This window comes from Rhinolophus hipposideros, assembly GCF_964194185.1.
Source record: "Rhinolophus hipposideros genome assembly, chromosome: 10".
Taxonomy (NCBI): domain Eukaryota; kingdom Metazoa; phylum Chordata; class Mammalia; order Chiroptera; family Rhinolophidae; genus Rhinolophus; species Rhinolophus hipposideros.
Genome location: NC_138056.1, coordinates 58,015,463 through 58,039,026, shown reverse-complemented (window position 1 = coordinate 58,039,026; position 23,564 = coordinate 58,015,463). Strand labels below are relative to the sequence as shown.

At 47.3% G+C, this 23,564-nt stretch overlaps 1 protein-coding gene across 2 annotated transcripts in view; it reads left to right on the top strand.

The window, feature by feature from the left end:
- The window catches only part of ME3 (malic enzyme 3), a 175,634-nt gene extending 152,609 nt beyond the window's left edge, over positions 1-23,025 (top strand). For both annotated transcript variants that reach the window (XM_081063184.1, XM_081063185.1), the window contains 7 exons: positions 14,404-14,501; positions 14,787-14,900; positions 16,543-16,648; positions 17,248-17,390; positions 17,928-18,101; positions 21,348-21,446; positions 22,788-23,025. In XM_081063184.1, the coding sequence (XP_080919310.1) occupies positions 14,404-14,501; positions 14,787-14,900; positions 16,543-16,648; positions 17,248-17,390; positions 17,928-18,101; positions 21,348-21,446; positions 22,788-22,949 (896 nt within the window). In that variant the 3' untranslated portion in view covers positions 22,950-23,025. The remainder of the gene's footprint in view (positions 1-14,403; positions 14,502-14,786; positions 14,901-16,542; positions 16,649-17,247; positions 17,391-17,927; positions 18,102-21,347; positions 21,447-22,787) is intronic.
- The last annotated feature ends 539 nt before the right edge of the window (positions 23,026-23,564 follow it).

Below are 23,564 nucleotides of genomic sequence, written 5' to 3'. Positions count from 1 at the left end.
CCCCACCTGACAAAGCCACCGAGGATGAATGCCTTCTCAAAGGCTCACTTGGGTGCCAAAGAGGGGGTACCTCTTAGCTGGTTTCCTGCCAGCAGATATTGAAGAAAGAACATTAAACTTGCATTCAATTCCCATGGTGCTAATGCTTAGCTCTGTGACCTTGAACAAGTCCCTTAACTTTGCTAGGCCTTCGTTTCCTCATCTATAGAATGGAGAGCATTACTGCTTCAGAGAGAAGTAAGAATTATGTGACTTCATATATGTAAGAAATACTAAGCTATGATGTCATTTTTTAGCTAGTTGAACTTGGGCAGATCAGATCTCCGAGCTGCAGTTTCATCATTTATTCAATGAGGGTGATCATAACTGCCTTGGAAGATTCCTGTGAAAACTGCGTTAACATGCACATAGGACTCTCAGACCAAAGTATCAATCGCCATAAAAATGGCCTTCCCCAGCCAGAAGGATTTGCTCTTAGGTTTTCCAAACACAAAATGTATCCTTGTCAGAGAATCAGAACAAGTCCTTCTCTTACCTTGGCTGGAATGTGTGCTCCTCAGAATGATATCCCTGAAAGACATGGCACCAGGGCCCCAGAGCACGCCAAAAGCCAATGGGAAACATCTTCTAGTTCAGGATCAACTTGGTGACCTGTTCTATAAACCGGAAATATCTGAAGGCCTTTGAATCTTGCTGCGGGGAAGCCACTGTGTGAAACTGGAGTGGAAAGGGAAGTCCCTCGCGGATCCTCTCTCCCGATCCAGGATCCAGGTGTTCTTGATAAGGAGCTCTGTGAGCAATTCCTGGGATTTTATAAAGCCCAAGGGAAACCTTGATGACATATGGGTTGTTATTTAACAAATGAAGTGTGGGCAAGCAAAATCTTTAAAAACCCGGGATGCATGCTTGGTGAAAAGAACCAGTTGGTGGGGGACAGGTGTTGATACTGGGGAGTAAGCGATTGGCCAACCCCTCGTTTTGCACAGGCCCAAGGCGGTCACGACTTTTCATCAAACGAGCTAAGAGGATTCAAACCCAGGTAATGATAGCTAATGTTTAGAGCTGAATGTTTAGTATACGTCAGGTACTGTATAGTAATTTAATATAAATAATGTTATGTAAAGAACATTTAATCCTATGAGATATTATCATCTTCTGTCTTCTAAATGAAGAAAGTGAGGCACAGAGAGACAAAGTACCTTCCATAGCCAATAAGCACAAAGTTGAAATTTGGACTGTGAATTCCAACGTGGTTCCTAATCACTCACCTTGCTGTTCCCAGATTTTATACTTCTACTACAAAACCAAATGCCTCTTCCTTGCCTGTGGTCCACATTAAGGGCTAAAGAAATGTGACTAAATGATTTTTTTGTTTTTTTGGTGTTTTTTTTTTGTATTCATTATAAATTTTCAAGAAACAGGATAACATAGTTAAGCATATTTTAGATAATTAAGGATGAAAATATATGACTTCAGCACTGAAGAGTGGGTGCCCAGGGAGAGAAGACCCCAAAAGGGAAAACTGACACGTGGCAACCCCCCAAGCCTGTCACCATGCTGTTCCCCTGACCGTGATGCATGGACCTGGGACCAGCACTGGAGCCCATGAGCCCCGGCTGAGGGAGGGAAGCACTCAGTCACTGTCGCTGCTCACCTCACTGACAGCCCAGAGGGCTGTGCGTGCCTGTGGCCCTAGAGGAAACACCTGCTAGCCCCTGACCAGCTCCCCTGTCATGGCACTCACACATGAGTCAGCCACAGGACAGCCACCCCCCGGAGCCCACTGGGCTGCCAAGGCCAGAGGGTGGACATGGAAAACAAGTCTATGTGGGCAGCACCTGTGCGCAGACTCCAGATGTGCAGACACACACTCCCAGCCACGTGTGTGTACATCCTCATAAACACAGGCACAGGGACACATCGGGGCCCTGCAGTCCATCCGCTCCCATCACCCCCACACTGCTGCCAGAACACACCTCTGAGATGAAACGATGGCTGTCGGCCCCTCTGCATGAGAAAGCTGTCACTTCCTCACTGGAAGGACCTGCCTGCTTGTGACCCACCTCCACCCCGACCAAGCTCTCGCTCTCTCCCCTCTGACCCGCCATTACTTGTATCTTATGACCTCCTTCCCAGTCAGTCCTCTCTGTGTGTGACAGTTCTGTTCTTCAGCTTGGGGTACCCTCCCCAGGCCCTTTGCCTGAGTAACTCTTACTCACCCTTCAAAACTCAGCTCAAGGGTGTCCTGTCCCAGGGAAGGCCCCATATCAGCACCCACTTCCCCAGTCGGATTTGGGTGCACACCAGGCACTCCCACAGCAACCTGTTCACCCTCTGTCAGTTTTCTTACCGCACTGTACCCCAGATACCTGCACTGGGTTGTCTGTCTCCCCAAGAGACAATAAGCTTCGAGAGGCAGGAACCATGTCTTATCTATTCTCATTCCCCAGCTATCTGGCACATTGTAGATGCTTCATAAATGTTTGAAGAATAAATGAATGGCGTGTACATATGCAAATTAACATTCTCATAAGTACACCTACCTGTTCATGTATGTTGTTCCCAAGGGCACTTCTTCATAACACCCTCAACACTCCACATGTCTCAGACTCTGTTTCCCAGGGAACCCAAGCTGTGCCAAATAATAACATTTTTGCATGCACATAGAACATTAGGTTTTGTTTGTTTGTTTCTTTGTTTTTTCCCCTTCTTCCACCTCTCCCCACTCCAGTTCAAGCCGTTGTTTCTCAGTCTCCTTGTGTGTAGGACACAGCTCCCTGGCCCATGCTGGTATTGTGAGCCTTGCGCTCCCCCCAGTTGTCAGTCGGCCACTCACAGCTCACACCGGCTGCCCACAGCCCGGCTCCAGGGAGAGCCGTTGTTCACAATCTTAGCTGTGGAGGGTGCAGCTCACTGGCTCATGTGGGAATCGAACCAGCAACCTCAGCATTAGGAGCACGGCGCTCCCACCACCTGAGCCACCGGGCCGGCCCAAACTTTAGGTTTGATAAGTGTTTTTCATTCACATTATCTCCCAACTTCCTCCCAACACCCTCCCGCTTGGGGAGAGGACAGACATTGCTATCCTATGTCACTGATCAGGAAACAGAAGTTCAAGGGTTAAGTTTTGCTTAAGTTTGTGCCAGACGGGCACAAAGCTGAGACTAGTTATTGCTGGATAATAGTAACTGGAACCTAGTTATTTCTGACTCAAACTCTCCACTCTCTCTCCAAGACATCAGGCTGTCTATTCTCCTGTGTGGGTGAAATGGTGCAGTGAGTCTTTCTGCTAAGGATTAAGTTCCATCCAAGGATTTAGACCCCACCCAAGAGTGAGGATCACTGCTCTTCTGCATTCTGCTGCTCTCCTCACCTCTCTCAATCCCTCCTCTAACTCCCACAGTTTACAAACCCAAAGATGAGGGGAGGGGAAAGGGTTTGCCCACAGCCACCAGCTGGTTAGTGATGGGTTGAGGATCAGAAGCCTATGCTGTGTGTTCTCATTGCTCAGTGGACTGAGGAATTCCAGAACCAATGGGGCAACTTGGAAGATTAGGCTTATGCTAGAATTGGCCCCCTTTACCTCTAAATACAAAGTAAAGAGAAATGAAACGAAAGACTACACGGCCTTGCTCAAAAATAGAAAAGGCATGCCTGCATAGACAGTATTAGAAAGGGTTGGGGGAAAGGGAGGGAGAGAAGGGACAATCACAGTGGGGATCAGAAATCAAAACCCTGCCACGTGTGGTTGCTGGAGACAGTCCAGTCTACCCCGGCAGTTTGTACCTGTGGTCAGAATCTTCTAGAACCCCACACATGGCAGGGGCTGGAACCTGGCTGCCCGAATGAAGACGAGACTGGGCCATGCTGCATGCTCTGAACATCATCCCAGCCTCGTGTCCTCAGTGGAACAAGGAACAATGTGACTGAAGGCCTAAGGATCCCACCAGCCTGAGCTCCATGAGGTCATGCCCATGCCTGGTGCTGAGCAGGAGCTCAGGCACATGGTTTGAAGAGTGTCCCAGGAGGGGATGCCGTAACACACAGCTGGGAACCCTGACCCCACAGGGCCGACCACGGCATGGGTCCTCTGGAGCCCCAGCTGGAAGGGTCGAGCACTCGCCAGGGCTGCCAATGTCTCCTGCTTCCACCCCAGCTCAGACTCCCGGAAAGGCTCAGTGCCCAGGCGGGCTCGCAGTGAGCAGGGCTGCCAACACACTGACTCATAGCTGGCAGCCTCTTCAGGAATTTTGGAAAAGGCAGCGAGCGGCTCAGGTGACTTTGTTGTTTCAGCTGGGACCAAGGAAGCCTCCCTGCTCTTAGGGGAAGAGGGAGACCTTGAGGAGAAATGGTAATAGGAATGGTCATGCTGGAGGCCAGGCCAGCTATGTCCTTCCAAAGGAGTCAGGTCCAAGACCCTGCTGGCCTAGTGACCACGGGCCCCCAGCCTCTACTGCCAGCTGCCTACAGGGTGTGGCTGGGGACAAGAAAACCCAGCTCTCATGTCAGCTCCAGAGCGTCCTCCTACCTCACCAGTCTTCCCTGGACCTGCGTTGCCCCCAACTCTTGCCACATCCCCAGGGGCGGACGGCCTCTCAGGGTGCCTGTGTTATGTATGGTATGGAGGGCTGTCCTCCCCCCCTCACACTTTTAGGTTTTTATGTGTGAGCCAGAGAGATTAATTAATAGACATTAGCTTCCCCACTTCTCTGCTTTGTAGCTTTGACCAAGTGGCTTAAATCCTCACAGCCTTCTTTTCCTTATCTGTCAAATGGACATAAGTGTATTAACAACTGTGACTGATAATCAGCCGGTATTGCCAGAATGACCAGGGTGCTCTCATTAGGCTCGCCTCTGTTCCGGTTGGCTACAGCTTACGCCAATTCACTGTTACGTAGTTCCATCATCACCCCTGTTTCCGGCACCAGGTTGTTCTAAGGACTGTAGCGGTGCGCAGGCAGAGACAGGCACGGAACGGTACTCAGTGCTGGTACCTAGCTCTACTACGGCTGGTGCAGAGTAGGCTCCCAGCACATGGGTAAGGGAAGGAGGAAGGGCTGAGACCTGAGACAGACAGGCTTTGGTGGAGTTGAGGAGGGGAACCAGTGTGGGCGCAGGAACTGGGGAGCATGAGGAGAAAGGAGCCAGGGTCCCACCTCACCTCTCCACTTTCCACATATGCTCTATTCTTCCAGCCCATTGAATTACTCACATTTCTGTGAATTTTCTTCCTACACTGTGATTTTGAATGTGCTCATCCCTTTGCCTAGGGCTCTTTTCCACTCTTGGCTAATTTCTCTTTGTCCTTAAGGGCTCAAGCCCTCACCTTCCCCAAGACACTGCACTCAGGGCCACACCTGTTCCACAGGCAGGATCCCATCCTTCCACCGGGCTTGGGAATGATGCTGGGTAGTGGTCACCCTCTTTGCAGAATGCATCCAAGCACCCCAGGGCTCAGACGCCACAGTAGGAAAGGGGAGCTCAGTAGGAAAGGTCCAGCTCAGAAGACTGTGCAGCTGACCTGTCCTGGTGTTTTCTAGACACCAGGGTTCTTTCCAGCTGTCAGGGGTCTGCTCCTCCACCGCCGACACCACCATACACAGTGAGCAGCAGTTCCGGACCTTTCTGTTCTCTCTCCCCCACAGTGACTCTTCCCCTAGTCTCTTCAACCTGATGTCTCCCCAGGCCCCCAAATCTTCCTTTTCATTAAATCCTGTGATCTGAGGCTGTTCTTCACTCACAGGGCTGTCCCAGCCCTGAGGGTCCCATGCATCTCGAGCATCTAATACTGGCTTCTCGGGGACCTCCTCCTTAGCCTGTTGCGTCAGTTAAATCTCAGGAGAAGCCCAGAGAAGATGATAATGATTCTCTCTGGTTCCTTCCAAATTGTGGCAGAATGGGCCTAACCCCACTTTCCTCCATGGGCCAGGAACTGCTTTCAGAGAGTCCAGGGTTTCAGAAAATTTCTCTCATGGTAAAAACATAGGGTTGAAGCAGTCAGAGAAGGCTTTTGCTTCATGTGCAATAAGGAGATCTTGAATTTCCTGGGCGTTTATGCTGTTGACCCCCTTAGACAGCCAAGGCCTAGCCCTGGGAAGCCCCAGACCTGGCTCTCAGTACACACTAATGAACAATGAATGGAGGTGATTCTGTGGCTCGTGGCAGCAAGCCTGGCCTGGAGTAGAGGACACCCAGTGCCCCCACGCCACAGGCCTCCAAAGCCACCTTAGCCAGAGCCTAACTCCCCGTGCTTCCCACTGCCTGGGACAGCAGCCTGGCCTCACCTGATAAATAGCTACTTCTTTCCCTCTTCCCCAGTAACCTGCTGTTTAGCATAGAAACTCCTTTAACCTTGTCAGACGTGACCGGTAAAAAGCAGAATAGAAACTATATTCTCAGCTTGTCCTTTTGTGCTGTTTCTTGAACCTACAACCTCCAGGACTCGGTTTGCAGGAAGTGTAATTGTGGAAAGCTCCCTCCGAAAAGAAAAATTTGTTTTTCTTTCATTGTGAAGGAGGAACAACCAGTTGTTTTGTGCTACCCATGGCCTTTTCGGGCACAAGCCATGTTCCAACACATCCCTGGATCCCTGGGTTATTCCAGGGGGTTTCCTCCAGAAAGCTAAGCTAAGCTTCCTTCCTCTCCATTTATAGATTCCTAACATGTTTCCCAAGAGTCCCCCAAAATGAAAGTTAATGATGGAGATAACTTTATTTGCCAAACTTTGTAATATGGGGTTTAAGTAACTGCTGTTTTTCCTCTTGAGTTCTGGTCTGTAACTAGGGTAGCTTGCCACTTCAGAGGATGGCCTCAAAGGAAGATCCCAGAAAGGTGACCATGAAGAAGTCGCCAGCAAGGGCAGGGTGAGAAGCCAAGTGCAGGGAGAGTTTTCCAAAGGAAAAGTGAGCAATGATCTCAAATGCTGCTGAGCAGTGAAGGAAGAGGAGGGCTGAGGCCTGACCCCTGAATTTGGTGCAGTGGAGGTGCCGGTGACATTGGCAAGAGGTGGGAACCGTCACTTAGTTGGATTGGGTGTCAGGGAGATCAAGAAGAAAGGAAACAGAGGCTGAAATGAGTATATTCAGCTCTTTAGAAGAGTTTGGCTGTAAAGGGAAGTAGGAAATAGAGTGGGAACTACATAGGGTCAAGAAAAGGCTATTTTAGGAGCGAGCTGTATGGCATTGCCATTGCTGCTGGCAGTGATCCAGTCGAGAGCGAGGAATTGAGGCTGCAGAAGATAGGGGAAGAAAGACATGACAAATTCTTCGAGGAGGCAGAAATGATGGGATCCAGCACATCCCTGGGGGTGCCTTTAGCTAGGAGCAGGGGCACTTCATCAACGGTGAGGGGAGGAAAAGCAACGTGTGTGGACATGGAGGCAGAGATTTTATAGACTTGGCGGCGAGAGGATTCAGAAGTTCTGTCCTGGTAATTTCTATTTTCTTTGAACCTCACTTTCCACCTCAGAGGGGGAGGAGGGCAGGACAACAGTACCTACTTCACAGAATTGTTGTGAAGGTTCAGTGAACAGATGCCCGAAAGCATCTACCTAGCACGGAGCCAAGGTCATGGTGAGAGTAATCAATAAATAGCAGCTGCTCTGTGTCCTTTCATTGAAATTTCCAACTCTTTCCTATCATATTTCCCATGGGTTTGTGATTTCCACCTCTTCCAGAGTTATGGCTGAAAATTGACATACACGGCCTAAATTCACTTCCCTCTACCTCCACTACCACTCGCCCCTCAATTCTCCCCCATGGCCACCTATACAATGTGGCCCCTGCGACCTGTAGCTTTAGAGGCAGGAAAGGCTGTCTGAGCAGCATAGACCCAGAGGGAGTGGACGCAGCATCCAGGTTTCCCTGCTTTGCTTCCAGCTGGATGGCTGGCAAGCCACTGCTTCTCTCTGACCTCGTTTTCCTCATCTGTACAATTGTTGGATGTCATGCTCTCCATTCCCAACCCAGCACCCTATTTCGCAGGTAAGCCGTTATGCAAACTGCAGGGTCTAACCACAAAAGATATTTAACACCAAGAAGGTAAAGATCCATCTAGAGCGCAAGCAGTGTCTTGGGGAGCTTCCCTGATGAAATATCTTTGGCGCCATCTAGTGACAGGTACTTTGTACATCTTCTCCTTTCAGGAGGCAGAAAGCGGTCCTGAAGTAGAATCCAAGGAGCAAAAAACCCCCTCTCTGTCCCTAGAGAAGCCATCTAGTTTAGTGGGTCTCAAACGTAAATAGGCGTATAAATCATCTGGACATCTTTTGGCTAACAGATTCTGACTCAGTAGAACTAAAATGGAAGCGAGTTTGGGGGGGGCAAAAAGTAAGACAGATGAGATTGTTTGCAGGGAAACTAAGCTATAGTGAATAGTCACCATTATAAGTGGACTTTGAGAAAATGATGGACAAAGGGTATTTGGGGATTTGGGAGGAGGGTCCTACCATCCAATTCTCACCACCTATGTAAGTGACTTAAATAATTTCAAATTGCTTTTTGATCCTTTATTGGATGTCAGCTTGGTGTTCCTTTTGAACGCTGTACAGTGCTGAGCCTGGCCATGACATAGGCCCCGCTTTAGTCAGGTTACATAAAAAGTAGATGTCCGAAAAGAAGGCAATGATGCCTGGGAAAAGCAGAAAATGCCTGGCAGAGGAAATCATTCGGGCTGAATCTTAAGGAATAAATAATGAACTGCAGAAGCGTCCCACAGCTAGGAGGAATAGCAAGGGCAAAGCACACAAGTGAAAAAACATGTGGCCTGTTGATGAATAATGCGCCTGGAACGTAGAGTACATGGGGAATCATGAGGCTGCAAAGTGTACTGATAGCATACTTTTCTACATGTACACTAACAAAAAGTATATCATGAACGACTTCTTTATAACAGTCATCACACTTGTAATCATTTAATAACTTCTTTCCTTCCAAAGCAGAAATGAACCTGTCTATTTTGTTACCAGTGCTATCCTCAGTACCCTGGAGTCTGGTACATAACTGATGCTTAATAAATAAATGAATGCAACAGCTTTGAAACAATGACCTCTGACCCCCGACTGTGTTATAGTTACTAGTGCCCAAGCCACGGTAACCTACGCCCTCAGTAAATGCACACTGAGCTCCTTCGCGACCCTCAGATGATGTTAGGAAGCCCAGTAGTCCTCAGCCATGGCTCTGGGACCCTGCTGACACTTGAGCAATCCCCCCAGGCCATAGCTGTGTGAAGGCTGCAGAGCCTGCACCCCTCTCTTCTGGGGAGTATCGGGTCCCGCCTTCTAATGTCCACAGTGATGAATGTGCATTTACTAGGCTCCAACTGTTTGCCAAGCCACCTATCTCAGCCCACCACACAGCCTCTAAGCCAGGCACAAATCCAAACCATGTTCTGGGAGAAGGCCCCACTCTAGAGCTACCAAAAAGCAACCCGCTGGAAAACTGGAAAGAGAAAACAAAATTCACTCATACTTCCACCCTGCAACCATTAGTACTTTGTGTGTATTTTTTTACTATTAGAGTCATGGTATGTAGACTATTTAAGGTTCTCTTCCTTACAACTAACCCAATGAATCATAGTTTGGGGGTTAAGAGCACAAACCCTAGAGCCCGATTCCCCAGGAACAAAGCCTCATTCTGTTATATGATCTTGGACAATCCAGCAAACTGTTATGTACCTCATTTCCCCAATCTGTAAAATGGGGATGATGATAATAGGAGTAAATAAGTGTCTTTACATTAAGACATATAAAGCACTTATAACAATATGATACTAACTTCATAGCATTTTCTGTGTTGCTACGTACCATGTTTTTCCAAAAATAAGACCTAATCAGAAAATAAGCCCTAGCATGATTTTTCAGGAGGACATCCCTTGAACATAAGCCCTAATGCATTTTTTTGGAGTAAAACTTAATATTGGACCCAGTCTTATTTTCTGGGAAACACGGTAATCTTCACAACAATCGTTTTTAATGGCTGCAACATAGTTTACTGAGTATCTACACAAGCTAATTTATTTAACCATTACTCCTTTGTTAGGTTTGTTATTTGTAGTCATTCTGTATTATAAATAGCACTGTCATAAATATCTTAGGACATACATTTTGAAATTTTCCATGCATAGATTCCCAGAAGTAGAAGCATGAGGTCAAAGGGCAAAAACATTTTATGCCTTTAGTCTATACTGGGAAGAAATAGTTTTCCAAAAAAGAGCTGTAGCTCTTTAAAAGGCAATGCATGCTGGAACTTTTTGCTTTTCACTGCTCCTTCACCAGCCTTAGTTAACATCGATTTCTTTGTTTTGTGAAACTTTAACAAGCCATAAATAGTCCCACTTTAATTTACTTTTCTTTGACCATCAAAGAAGCTTATCATTATATAGAGACAGAGTCCCAGAGAGCAGTTTCCAGGCTCTCGGCCTCACTTGGAAAGGTGCTGGCTTGGGTAGTAGATGGCCATCAGCTGTAACTAGTTGGCCGTTGGCCACTAATAGAACTGCTGTGACTAAGCTGGCAAGCACGGATTGTAGTTAGCAATTGGGTTGATTGGTTAGCGGAGAAGCTGATGGCGGATTGCCGATCATGTGGCTCCTACTTCCTGTATCTCCAACCCAGCAGCTAGCGAGAATATAGTGGTATGACTCCCCTATCCATGGCTCTGTGGGTGCTCCTTTTTGGCCTCGCTATATCCTGCGTTCTTATGCAGGGAGCGGGACCAGAGACCCCGCAGGCCGCCTAGCATGACACATCGCCAACTGCAATTACTTTATTATGAACTCTATCAGTCAAGTTCCACACCAGTTGCTTTAACAGAGAAAACCTGATGCCAAGAATTGTGAATTATGTATTAAGGAATTGAAAAACCAAATAAAACAGTAAGGATCTCTACCACCCCTGGGGCTGGAGATGCAAAGGGAAGATGAGGCGACGGATGGCTTAGTATCCGTGTCTCTGAGGGGTGTGCTACCAGGCTGGCTCTATAAGTGAGGGACACACTGCAAACTGGATTCAGCTGCTGCTCTGGGGACAAACTGCTGCTGTAAAGGTGAAAAACCAAGGCTGTAGGGTTGCCAGATTTAGCAAAACAAAATGCAGATGCCCAGTTAAATTTTAATTTCAGATAAACAATTTGTTTAGAATATTTATGCTAGCTCATAGGACATACTTACAGTAAAACATTATTCGTTAACAGAAACACACCCATAGATACAGAGAACAAAATGACAGTTGCCAGATGGGAGGGATTTGGGGGGGATGGGTAAAAAGGTGAAGGGATTAAGAAGTACAAATTGGTGGTTACGAAATAGTCAAGGGCATGTAAAGTGCAGCATAGGGAATATAGTCAATAATATTGTAATAACTGTGCATGGTGCCAAGAGGGTATTAGACTAATGGGGGGGAATCACTTTGTAAATTATATAAATGTCTAACTACTATGCTGTACACCTGAAACTAATATAAAATAATATTGAATGCCAACTGTCATTGAAAATAAATTTTTAAAAAACATTTGTTGTTTATTTATAATTCAAATTTAACTAAGTGGCCTACATTTTACCTCGCAATCTTAAAAGGCAGGGATGATACTAGAAAAAGAGTTCCTACCCCCTCAGCTAGCCTTTCAGTCGCCCTCTGGCGCCCCTATTGGCAGAGCCCAGCATAGAGCCAGTTGACAAAGCTGAAAAGTGGTTGGTAGACAAAGCAGAGTCAAGAGTGGGTTTGAAGCTGAGAAACAATTACCCACCATTTGGTACAGTCCACCCTTTCAACTATTCACAATCCATATGCCATTTTATACACAGGTACTTCCAGACAACAACAAAAACAACTCTAACAAAATGTATAATAAAATGCAACTATCTTTCCAACAAAGGAAGACATTCTACCTTTTCCCTGAAATGGGGAGAGGCAAAGTTTCACAAGTCATTTTATTCATCTCTGAAAGAAAGCCACTCTATCCATCTCTGGGCAGATGAACTATTCTTAAAAACTCAGTCGCACTCACATTTGAACATTCGGTTGCCTAAAGACTAAATTAGAAAATTAACCTCCAACAAAACTTATATAAAGTAATAAGAGGAAGGAGAAGGGAGAATAAATTCACTAATATATGCCATTATGTATCACATAATAATCAAGGAAGAAAAGATGCATGGCTGCTACATTCCTCATTTCTATAACCAGTCTTGAAGCCATAGTTGATGATTATAAATTTCTTCCTCAACCTCCCATTCTATGCTTTCTTGTCCTCAAAGAGGACCTCAGCTTGCCAGGATTCTTTACCTAGTAGGATGCCCCAAACCTTCATTTCTGAAGCATCTCAATTCTCAGTAGTCCTATCTCTCTTTAGTTGTAATAGTATGCATTACTATTTACTATGAAGCATGGAAGTATCATCATACACCCAGAAGATCTGGGCTCTGGTATAATCCTCCCTGCCCCCAGTTTCCCTTGGTTATCAGGATGAATCAACACAATCTTTAAAGTACCCTCTTCTTTGCCCACTGGTTTCAAGGCAAAAAGAGCACCAAATGGCCAGGTGGCAGTCTCAACTCCCAATTCAATGAAACCACGTGGTGAACTCTGATGGAAGCATATGTCTTTTGGGAATCAGGACCTCCAATTCAGAGAGCACAGTGTTGAAGGGGCAGGAAGCAAAACTTTGGCAAGAGAGTCAGGTAAAATGGGGAGAAGAGCCACTTCCACCTCAACCCCTTGATTTCCAGACCCAAGTACTCTGGCTATGGGATTAGGAGTACAATGTATTGTTTACTAAGTCAAATCATATATTGCATTCTGTAAGATAGAGCCTCACCATCTCCATAGGGTGTTACCTCAACTAAGTCTTAAGTAGATCTGCAGTAGCCCATTCTACCATTCTATTAAGCCAGCTACTCCTGGGCAGTAGAGTACGTGTTAAGACCACTGAATTCCATGCGCCTGTTGCTGCTTTTCTATTACTGCGAAATGAATTCCCTGATTAGAAAGAAGCCTGTTGTCTGGAATATAGCAGGATGGTGAGTAGGCATTCCAAACATCCACAGATGGTGGCACTGGCAGGGCATTGTAGACAGGGAAGGAAAATCCATATCCAGAATATAGGTTCACTCCAGTGAGGACAAATCTCTTTCCTATCTATAACGGAAGGCATGCAATGTAATCATCCTGCTGCCAGATGGATGGTCCTTCCAGGGAATGGTGCCATATCAGGAGCTCAACATTGATCTCTGCCATTGACAGGTTAGTTTTTCAGCAGTAGCAGTAGCAGGTCAGCCTTGGTGAGTGGAAGTCCATGAGTACCCTCCATCCTTGTCACCATGGCTACTTTGTACAGGAACTCGTTGAGCAAACCCTAGGTGGCTGGGGAAAGACGCTGACCGACATGCACAGGACATGCCGCATTGTCCACCTGATTATTGAGAACCTATTCTCATCATACTTTTTGGTGAGCTTTTACATGGGGCACAGATATCTTCACACACTGTACCTATTCCAAGAGGTCCATCCACATACCCCTTCCCCAGACTTCCTCATCACCAACCTTACTATTCTGTTCTTTCTAAGTCCCTGACCATCCAGCTAAACCACTAGCAATTGCCCATGAATCACTTCCATCTAGCTATCTCTTAGACCAAACAACCAAGGACACTTGAAGTCATGTCCATTGGGAAGTGTTCCACCATTACCCTTTAGGACTACTTTTTATTGGGGCTGTGAAGCTACAGCCATTCACTTCCAGTTGATGGAAGCATATTATTAAGAATAACCTGTAAACCAAGTCCAGGTTGTTTTCTTCTTGGTCAGCTGGCGAGAAGGAATTCCTGTTGAGGCCTTAGGTGTAGATTGAAGGAGAAGTAGGTGTCAAATGAATCTGAGCCACCTGCTCATGCAACTTACTCTACCTTCTGGTCATGCTCAAGCCATTTGACAATGGGATGCTTCTAGGCTTAGCCAACCTTACGACTTGGTGGATAAGATAGGCACCTCAGTTCATACGGTCACTTAATGTCTCATGGCTAGCTTATGGCCTCATTTTTAATATGTTTTTATCCATTTATCCCTTAAACAAAGACTTTCTATGAGGCTCACACTTTGTTTTTGATTCCATTATATTTGTTCTTGTCATTTCATGTGCGAATGATGGTGGTAGCAGCACCTGACTCTCTGATCTTGTCTCCCAGGGTTGAGTAACACTCCAGGAGCTGTTTCTCAAAGTAACAGTTATCTGCAAAAGAGGGCATGGATTTGCTTTCAAACCTGCATGCCTACAGGCTTGACTTCTATAAGGACTAAGGAATGTGGCTTGTTCCACCACAGGGCCTGGGGGTGGGGGGTTCTGCCAAAGGTCTTCTCTTGGAGGCTGGGGCCCAGTGGCCAGAGGTTGATCTTGGTCCACACCGTTGCAGGCACAGCCTCCGTCGCTGTGGCCGGGATCCTGGCTGCTCTGCGAATCACCAAGAACAAGCTCTCCAATCATGTATTTGTTTTCCAAGGTGCGGGTGAGGTAGGTGCCATCAGGGGCTCCCTACTGTTGTTCCAGTAGGAAAATAAGAATGGGTGTCAAGGAGGGGAGGTGTCCTGGGGTTCTGAGAAGAGGAAGAAGTACAGGTGTGTCGTGATAATTGCAGATGCCTTGGCCCCAACATTTGGATGAGTCAAGGCAAGGATTTAACTGGGTCTCCTGGAAGCAGGGGAGGGGGGAAGGAGAGAGGACCTTGACGAAGCATCTGATAAGTGCCAAGTAGCTGTTTGCCCTGTATCTGAACATCTGCCATATGGTACCTCCCAGGCAGCCATGGGCATCGCCCACCTCCTTGTCATGGCCCTAGAGAAAGAAGGTGTACCCAAGGCAGAGGCCACAAAGAAGATCTGGATGGTGGACTCCAAGGGACTCATTGTCAAGGTACTGTCGGCCTGAAGACCTGGATGTTTTCTGACTTCAGCTATTGGGAGTGGACAGGATGAAGTCTCCAAGGACCAAACAGCTCAGAGAGAATAGAGGGCAAAGGGAGGGCAATGTCCTAACTTCCAAAGCAAAAGACTCATCATAAAGTAGCCTTAATTTCTCTTGTCCAAAAGCTCTGATATGGGTGCAAGTGTGTGTATGTGTGCCCCTTCCGGCCTGATCTCCCACCACTTCCTGCCTTGCACTAACCTCCAGCCATATTGAATCATAGTTGTCCAAAAGTAACATGCTGTCTTCCACATCTTTGCACATTTTCTTCTTCTGCCTGAAATGCTCTTCTCTCTTTTCCCACAAGCCCACTCTCAACCCTTAACACCATCATTTCTTCCTTTTCTGATTTAGCTCAAATGTTACCTCCTCCAAGAAGTTTCCTCTGAGCATCTAGGTCTCAATGAATTTCCTACATCAATGGTCATGTAGCCCTCCCCCTCCATATACTGCACTTACCACATAGGGCAGTTGCCCCTTTACTAGTCTGTTTCCCTACTAAGCTATATAGTCTTGATGTCAATGTCTGGTCCCATGGTAAGTATATAACTAATGTTTAAGGTATGAGTGAAAAAAATAGAGAAACAGTCCAGCTTCTGACCGAAATGTGGTGAGGAACACAACTGGATCACCTCCTCTCTTAGGACTTCACTCAGAGCTCCAAGTTTTAATTCCCAGAATTTCACTAACATGGACTGTCGGTGAGAGATGGAAAAGATGACTGAGATAGGAACAGGGGAAGTATGAGGGGCTATCGACCAAGAATAGCAGAGACCCCTCAGCATAAAATGACCTTTCTATTCCATGTAGAACCAGATCACTGCTGGAAGCAACTGAGGCCTGGAGAGTCCTCCTCCCACCCCAGGTCATTCCAGAGCATAATCCAGGCATAGGTCGGGGCTGCCACACTTCCCTCTTGCCCATCTTTCAACATCCTTTTGCTAACCCCATTGAGCTCACCCCTACTCAGAGCTCTCAAAGCTGATGTCTTCACTCTGGTTCTCATGAGGGCAGCTAACCCAAAGGAGTCATCAGAAACGTCTGCACCCATTTACCAGACTGTCATCCACTGACTCCTATTAGATGAAAATGAAGGCATATGAAGCTGGTTGGGCACAGCCAGCCATTGAAAATCTGCTCTAGATCTCAGCCTACTATTATTCACAGGGAGGTTAATGGCTCTTGTGAAATGTATTCAGATTAGCTCCCTGGCCCTAGGTGGCTCAGACCCCGTCCCTAACTGGATCTAGGGACTGGATGTCTTTGGACCCAAGAGTCTTAGTCAGACTCAGACATTTCCTGAGAGCCTTTCTGTCCTGGCCCAGGAAGTTCATGACCCCAGCAGCTCAAAGAAAGGCTTTGTGGATTCTCTATATATGGTTTGGATTAAATAAATACAACACACACACACACACAAATCTTAAGGTTCTACCAGAAAATCTGATCAAGAGGATGGGCCCCAAGGCTTCAGATAGCGCAGACCAAAGCACAGGGCTCAGCAGGGAATGCTCTCAGCATCTCCGGCTGCATTCATGCCCCTGCCTAACAGTTCTCACCACTACAGTGCTTCACATTTTTCCTTTCCCTGCAGGGAAGGAGCCACCTGAACCATGAGAAGGAGATGTTTGCTCAAGATCATCCCGAGGTGACCTCCCTGGAGGAGGTGGTGAGGCTGGTGAAACCCACAGCCATCATAGGTAGGAGGAGGGAGGCAGCCCGCGGCCCAGCCCAACTAACCCTCTTGACTTGCAGGTGGAGACTGAGGCTCAGCAAGAAGGCATAAGTGGTCCATGGAAACACAGCTCTTCCCCTGTCCCATGTCCAATTCAATACCACAAAGTTTTATTGAGTGACTACAGTATAAAAACCATAGAACTAAGGCACCGAGTTGGGGCTTAATGGCGCAGTTATACAGTGCAGTGGAAGAGCGCAGGGCTGGTCTCTGTAACCAGAATGACAGGAGCATTCCTTCCTGAGGCGGGGACCGTGGCATCTCGCCCTGCACTGAGGCAGCAGCCCACTCTAAAGGACAATGCCAGGAATGCCTTCCCAGGTGCATCTGAACTGGGCAGGGACCTGCAGTGGACCAGTGGTCCCTTAGAGATTAACAGGAGGTCTCAGCCAGCTCAAGCAGAGAGACCCTTTCTCTTCTGCTCCCTCCGTCTCTATGGCAGATGCCATCCCCAAGATGCCTGAGTCTTTCACGTTGCACCTAGTTCCCCACTACTACCACCAGGAGAGGAATGGGTTGTTTCTAAAGAGTAGGCATCCCCACTACCCCGCCTTTTCCCTATAGGTGTTGCCGCCATCGCAGGAGCCTTCACGGAGCAGATTCTGAGGGACATGGCCTCCTTCCACGAGCGCCCTATCATCTTTGCCCTGAGCAACCCCACCAGCAAGGCCGAGTGCACGGCTGAGAAGTGCTACCAGGTCACCGAGGTCAGCGGGGAGTCCTTCCTTCCCCAGGCTGAGAGGACATAGTAACAAGAACTATGAGTAACCCTATGAGGGTGACAAACATCCCCCAGTTGCTGAGGAGCAAACTGAGGTTCAGAAGGATGTGGTAACTTGCCCAAGGGCACAGAGCTAGTAAGGAGTGGAGCTGGCCCTGAAATCCAGGTCTGACTCCAAAGCCCACGCTCTTACCATTGCACTATATGCTCAAGGTTCCCCTGATAAAACAGAGCCTCCAGAACCCGAGGCATTTGCAGACTCTAGGTCACGTGCATACCTGTCATGTCCTGGCTTGGCCCTCCCAGGAAGTGACAGGTAAAAAAGGTACACTTTCACCTTTCAACGGTTTCTTGGCTACCAGGTAACTCAGTGGGACTAAGCTTTCTGGTCAAATGAACAAAACACAATGCTGAGCCTTTGGGAGAGGATGAAGAAAGGTCCAACGTTTGGGATAAGATTAGGCCACCTTACTGCCCAAAACCGATCTCCAAGCTCCGTCTCTGATTTTCTTCCTGCCTCCAGGGCCGAGGGATCTTTGCCAGCGGAAGTCCTTTTAAGAGTGTGACCCTGGAGGATGGCAGGACCTTCATTCCGGGACAGGGAAACAACGCCTATGTGTTTCCAGGAGTGGCTCTGGGCGTCATCGCCGGTGGGATCCGGCACATCCCAGATGAGATCTTCCTCCTGACGGCAGAGGTAGCACTGTCCCTGCTCCCTACATGCACCCAGGAGAGCCTGTGACCTACCCCATGTCCCACACCGGGCCCCCAAAGATTCCTCCTCTCATCTCTTCTACCAACATGCCCCCAACCCTGGCAATGGATCCCCAAAGTTCTTGAACCTCAAGCGTCTCTCAAAATCACTTTGCGGCTTGAACTTCTCTCAAAACACACACAGGGTTTTTAAGAGGGGATAGGAAATAGTCAAAAGCAGGGGTGTTAGCAGAACATTAGCTGTGAGGAGACATACCCTGTACTGCTCCCTGTCTCCCTGCAGTGCCTTTCTAGATGCTCAGAACAGAGGAGTTGCCCCAAAGTTGCCACATCTGAAACTGTGGGCTCATGGACCATGATAGGCAATGGATTCTTCCAGCCATGGGTTTTGACCACGTCACTGGGATACCTGCTGGCAGAATAAGCCCCACTAGGGCACCTTCCCATAAGGAAAGGGATGGGTTGCTTCTCTGGTTTGCCTGCTCTGAGTACAGATATTGGGGTGTGGGGGTGCACCTGCTCCAGGTATCTTACTAGAAAAGCTCCCGGGAGGGTTCTTAACTGGACACGATGAAAATAATGAAAGAATTCATTAAGAAGGACAGCCCACATTCATAATAATGGTTATTAATAATAACAGTTATAAGTGGCTCACGTTTATGGAGTGCTTACTAAATGCCAGGCACTTCACATTGAACTTTACTCTGAGGCATAGAAATGTCTCTGTTGGGAGGTTACAATAATCAGAGCTATTAACATATACAGATATTAAATGTATTTATCTCCAATGAGCTCCAAAGGCTCTACTGTGATTTCCGACATCCATCTGCATTTCCCAGCAAAACCAGCAAGACACAGGAGTGGATTCCACGCAGCCCTGTTCAACCCCACTTCCATGAGTCCCACAAGGAACTGCCTCATGTACTAGGTTCCTTTTTAATCCATCTTGGGCTTTGAGTGCCAGCTCTGCAAAGCCATTCCAATAATGTCTCCTGGAGGTGTTTCAGCCTCTCCCAAACTATGTGCACACTAGCTATGGCTTCGTGCTGCGGTTCTCTGTCCCTTCTGTCTAAATGCTCTGTGTTTGTATTTTTCTCGTTGCCATGGTCAGTGGTGGTGATGTCTGTCCTATGGCCATAGGTAAAGCTATCTGAAACTCCCATTGATTAGGAAGAGTCGGTCTGAAAGCAAGTTCCCCCATTGTGCAGAAACATGGTTGCTAGAGACTTCTTATGTAACCCCCAGAGACGATCTCACCCTCTTCCCCACCTCCCTCCTTGTGCTATGGGCCAGTCCATCTCCATCGTTACAAGAACAGTGTCCATCTCAATCTACTTGTTAATTACCTGCTGTGAGCAGGACAAAGTCCCTTCCCTCCAGGAGCTGACAATCTGGTCTTTAAAGGCCTGACAAGTTATGTTTCTGAAAAGGGTGCTTTTATTGAGACAATTTAAGTCAAATCTGTTTTTCCTATGGAAAAAAATAATACAAGTTTTAGGAGATTTACATGGACAAATTCATTTCACACTGACAGCTCTGTAAAATACGTATGGTGATTATCCCTACGTTGTAGACAAGCAAAGTGAGGCACAGAGAATTTAAGGAACTTGTTCAAGGTCACTGGGCATGTGATGAGCAGGATGGCCCCAGGCAATGTGACCGCAAGCTGAAGCAGAGAACGTCCAGTGCCCAACGCCTTAGAAGTGACCACAGATACATGATTTATGTCTTCACTCTGCAGAATAACCTTTCTAGATGCAGACCTAACCTTGGAGATAGATCCCGATTCCCTTTAATCAGTCCGTCTCCTCCATAAAAAGAATCCTTCCAAATCCAGAGCAGGCCGTCACTGTCCTCATTTCAGACTTGTGTATGGCTCCTGGGTGCTTACACAATAAAGTCCAAACTGCTTCATACGATTTCCATACAAGGCACTTCATCCCCCGGCCTTCTTTCCTCTCCAGCCTCACTTGTACCCTCCCCCTACCATCAACATATCATCTAATGTTCTTTCTTCAATCTCTTCTTCTTGCTCTTTCTTGCTCCCTCTTCTCTCTCACCTTCGAGAACTTAATGTGCATGTGCTCTTCTCGTTCCCCTTTTCAGGTAATTCATACTTTGTCCTTCAGCACTTATAGCACTTCTTCTGGAAACTTATAGCACTTCTTCTGGAAAGCCTTTCCTGTATATGGCAGACTCCTCTATGTCTATATGTCCTTTCTCCTTGCATTCACTGCGTTATAATTGGCATAATTTTAATTGTCCAGTGACACCAGTCTCCGGGAGGGCAAAGACTTCATGGCTTCTCCACCACGGATCCTCAGCACCCAGCACAGAACCTAGCACGTCACAGAACTCAGTGAATGTTTGACTGAGTGGAAAGGAGAAAAAGGAATGTGAGAATGAGGCAGCAGAAGAGGAGGCCCACTTCCCCATTGTCTGCCAAACTCTGAGGAGAGACCAACTCCTTTCCCTTGCCCATTCTGGGACACACGGTTCCCAGGCTTTTCCCAAATTTAACTTTGACACAAGAAGATCTTGTGGGAGTAGATGCAGAGCCGACACATTAAAGAGGCTTTTCTATAAGGCTGGCTGAGCACCAGTGCCTGAGGCTGGAGGATGAGGCTTGGGAGGTAAGCTGCCCTCCAAGACAGGCTCTAAACAAAGGAGGCAAGCTGTGGAGATCACTGTTTTCAGGGCAATGTGCTTAGGGCATTTATTCAGGTCAAGTCTAAGGCCCATTTGTGGGGCTCACTAGAGAAGAAGCCTTTCCTCAGTCTGGGACCAGAGCTCAAGGAGCCCTGAATACAGAGACCGGATGGCCTAGGTGAGCACCCAGGAGGTTACTAAGGCCATGGAAGAGGCTGGAGTTCAGGAAGTAAGGGACTCGGGGGTCCATATCCAACAGGCTAGACCAGACAAGGGGAGATCCCAGAGTCTGCTTTGCAAGCCATGAGTATATTTGTCTTGGTCTTAGTGATTGTTCTCGTGAATTCAGAAAGCCTCAGGTTGTTTTAAGCCTCAGCCAGTCTCATAATACAGAAAGGATGTGTCCTGGCTTAAGCCCAAGCATTAAGCTCCCCTGGGGCCACGTGGTAGCAGAGACAACAGTGAGAAATGCAGAGACTGGCCACCTTTGAGGGGTGAGGGGAGTCTCTGGTATAATGGTTTGGGCTTGTTCTGAGAAGGCAGAAAACTGAGCTTATGCCTCTTGGTTCTCTCTCCCCAGCAAATTGCCCAGGAGGTCTCTGAGCAACATCTGTCCCAGGGGAGACTATACCCACCGCTCAACACCATCCGAGATGTGTCTCTGAGAATCGCCATCGAAGTAAGGGGCATCCTACCCCTGTAATATGAGTACTGAGGCTAACTGACTTTTTCTGACTGAGGAGGGTTAATGGGATGGCAACTATGGAGACATCCTGAGCTCCTCGGGCTGCACTGCATACGACCCAGAGGCTGGGTGACAAACTCCTGTCTGTAGCTCGAGCCCCACCCGCAACGCCCACTCTGGCCACTTCTGGGAATGATCCTGGCTTTCCCTTCAAACATCAGGCAGAAAGGTCATCCATAGTTTTGTGGACCGGAACGTGGGTGGAATTTTTTTTAAATGAATCATAAGTGCCCATTTATACAGAAAGGGTAACTTGCATACCACTACGGAAAGAGCTCAAGCTGGGGAGCCCCAGCTCTGCCAATCAGCAGCAGAGTCACCTGGGGCCAATCACTTCACTTCCTTAAGTCTCAGTTTCCTTTTTTTCCAAAGAGGCCAGTAATTCCCCTCTCCCAGAGTTCTGGAGAAGATTAAAAAAGAACAGTCAGAAAGCTCCGCACTGCCTTCTGGCCAGCATAGATGCTCATTCCTCTCCTTTCTCTCAGAAAGGCTGGGCCATGAGATGATCAGGTTCATGGAATAATCCAAGGAAAAATGTCACCCTAGAGACCACGCAGAGATGATGGGTTTTCAAAGAATCAGAACATGTTGCAATAAAGACTGGCCCAACATTGGTAACTGTAGAATCTGGACGATGAATACATGAGGGTTTACTGTACTATTTTTTCTATTAGTATATGTATTTTGCATTTTTTATAATCAATTTTAAAAATAATTTTATAAAATACATTGCACAACAGCACTCACTCCCCATAAGTTGTCCATTGCAGGATCACCCTCAAGACCAATAATCCAGCTTCCCCTTGTCCAGTTCCTTCCTTTTGGGGACATTTAGATTTACGCTGTTCTGATGTCAAATCTGATATCCAGATAACAATGTCCAGACTGGCCTTCCAATTCAACCCACATTTGGGGCACGGGGAATATCAGGAACTAAACACTTTTCTTGTTGCCTTACTTTATTCTCACACCACTCAAAGAAAGATCTTATTACTCCCACTTTAAAGATGAGGAAACTGAGGCTCAGCAAGGATAATGTCACTGCTGAGGACTCACAGACTGTTGGAAGCAGAGGCAAACTCTAGTCTGAGACCTCTTGACTCCAGCCGGTATCAAGGCAGAAAGTTCATCTTTCCTAGCCAGTGGCTTCATGGGCCATAGCTCATGAGAGTCACATGTCTTCAGGGTATATTCCGTTCCACACGCCCCAAGCAAGGGCACTTAAGCAGACTGCTCCTTAGATCTAGTTCCTCAGCCAAACTTGTTTTTCCCTAGGTTCTCAACTTCGCGTACAAACACAGCCTGGCTTCCTACTACCCAGAGCCTAAGGACAAGGAGGCTTTTATAAGATCCCTGGTCTACACTCCAGCCTATGACTCCTTTACATTGGACAGCTACACTTGGCCCAAGGAAGCCATGAATGTTCAGACGGTCTGATGCACTCTCAGAGGCTGGTGCGTGGCTGGATGAAACCCAGAGTAACACTGACAATATAAATGGATTCCAAAATGGCCACCCTTGTCACTGTGTTTTTCCTTTGAAATTTCTGGTGTGAGGGGAGATGCCCAGGCATACCGTAAAGGAGAGCCTTGTCCCTGAAGGCCCTGAGTTCACTTTTCTATAACCTTCCTCTGCCTTCCTTCCCAAGAATTTCTTCAACTATTAATTGCCAACTACTGGCAAGCCCTGGTGGAAAATCTAGAATACTACCTAGAACTCTGCCTTTCAGATCTCAGAGTCTCATGGAGGAGATGAAGATATGGACAAAATTCATTGTGCCACAAAGAAGAAAGTGGTAGATCCATGAAAGAAGTACAGATAAAGGTCAAGGGTGCTCAGAAAAGGGAGAGGATACTTCTTATGAGGACATAAGAAAAGGCCTTAGGGGGAGCAGTGTTCGTATTGCGTCCCAGGAATGAAGGATAGGTAGGAGTCATGGGGAAATGAGGAATGTGAGAGCAGCCACTGGTGTGAGTGCGGCCCACCCATTAGGGAGGTCAGTCCCTGTAGGAGAAATATACACCCTTCAAGTCTCAGATGGGTGTGGGGGCT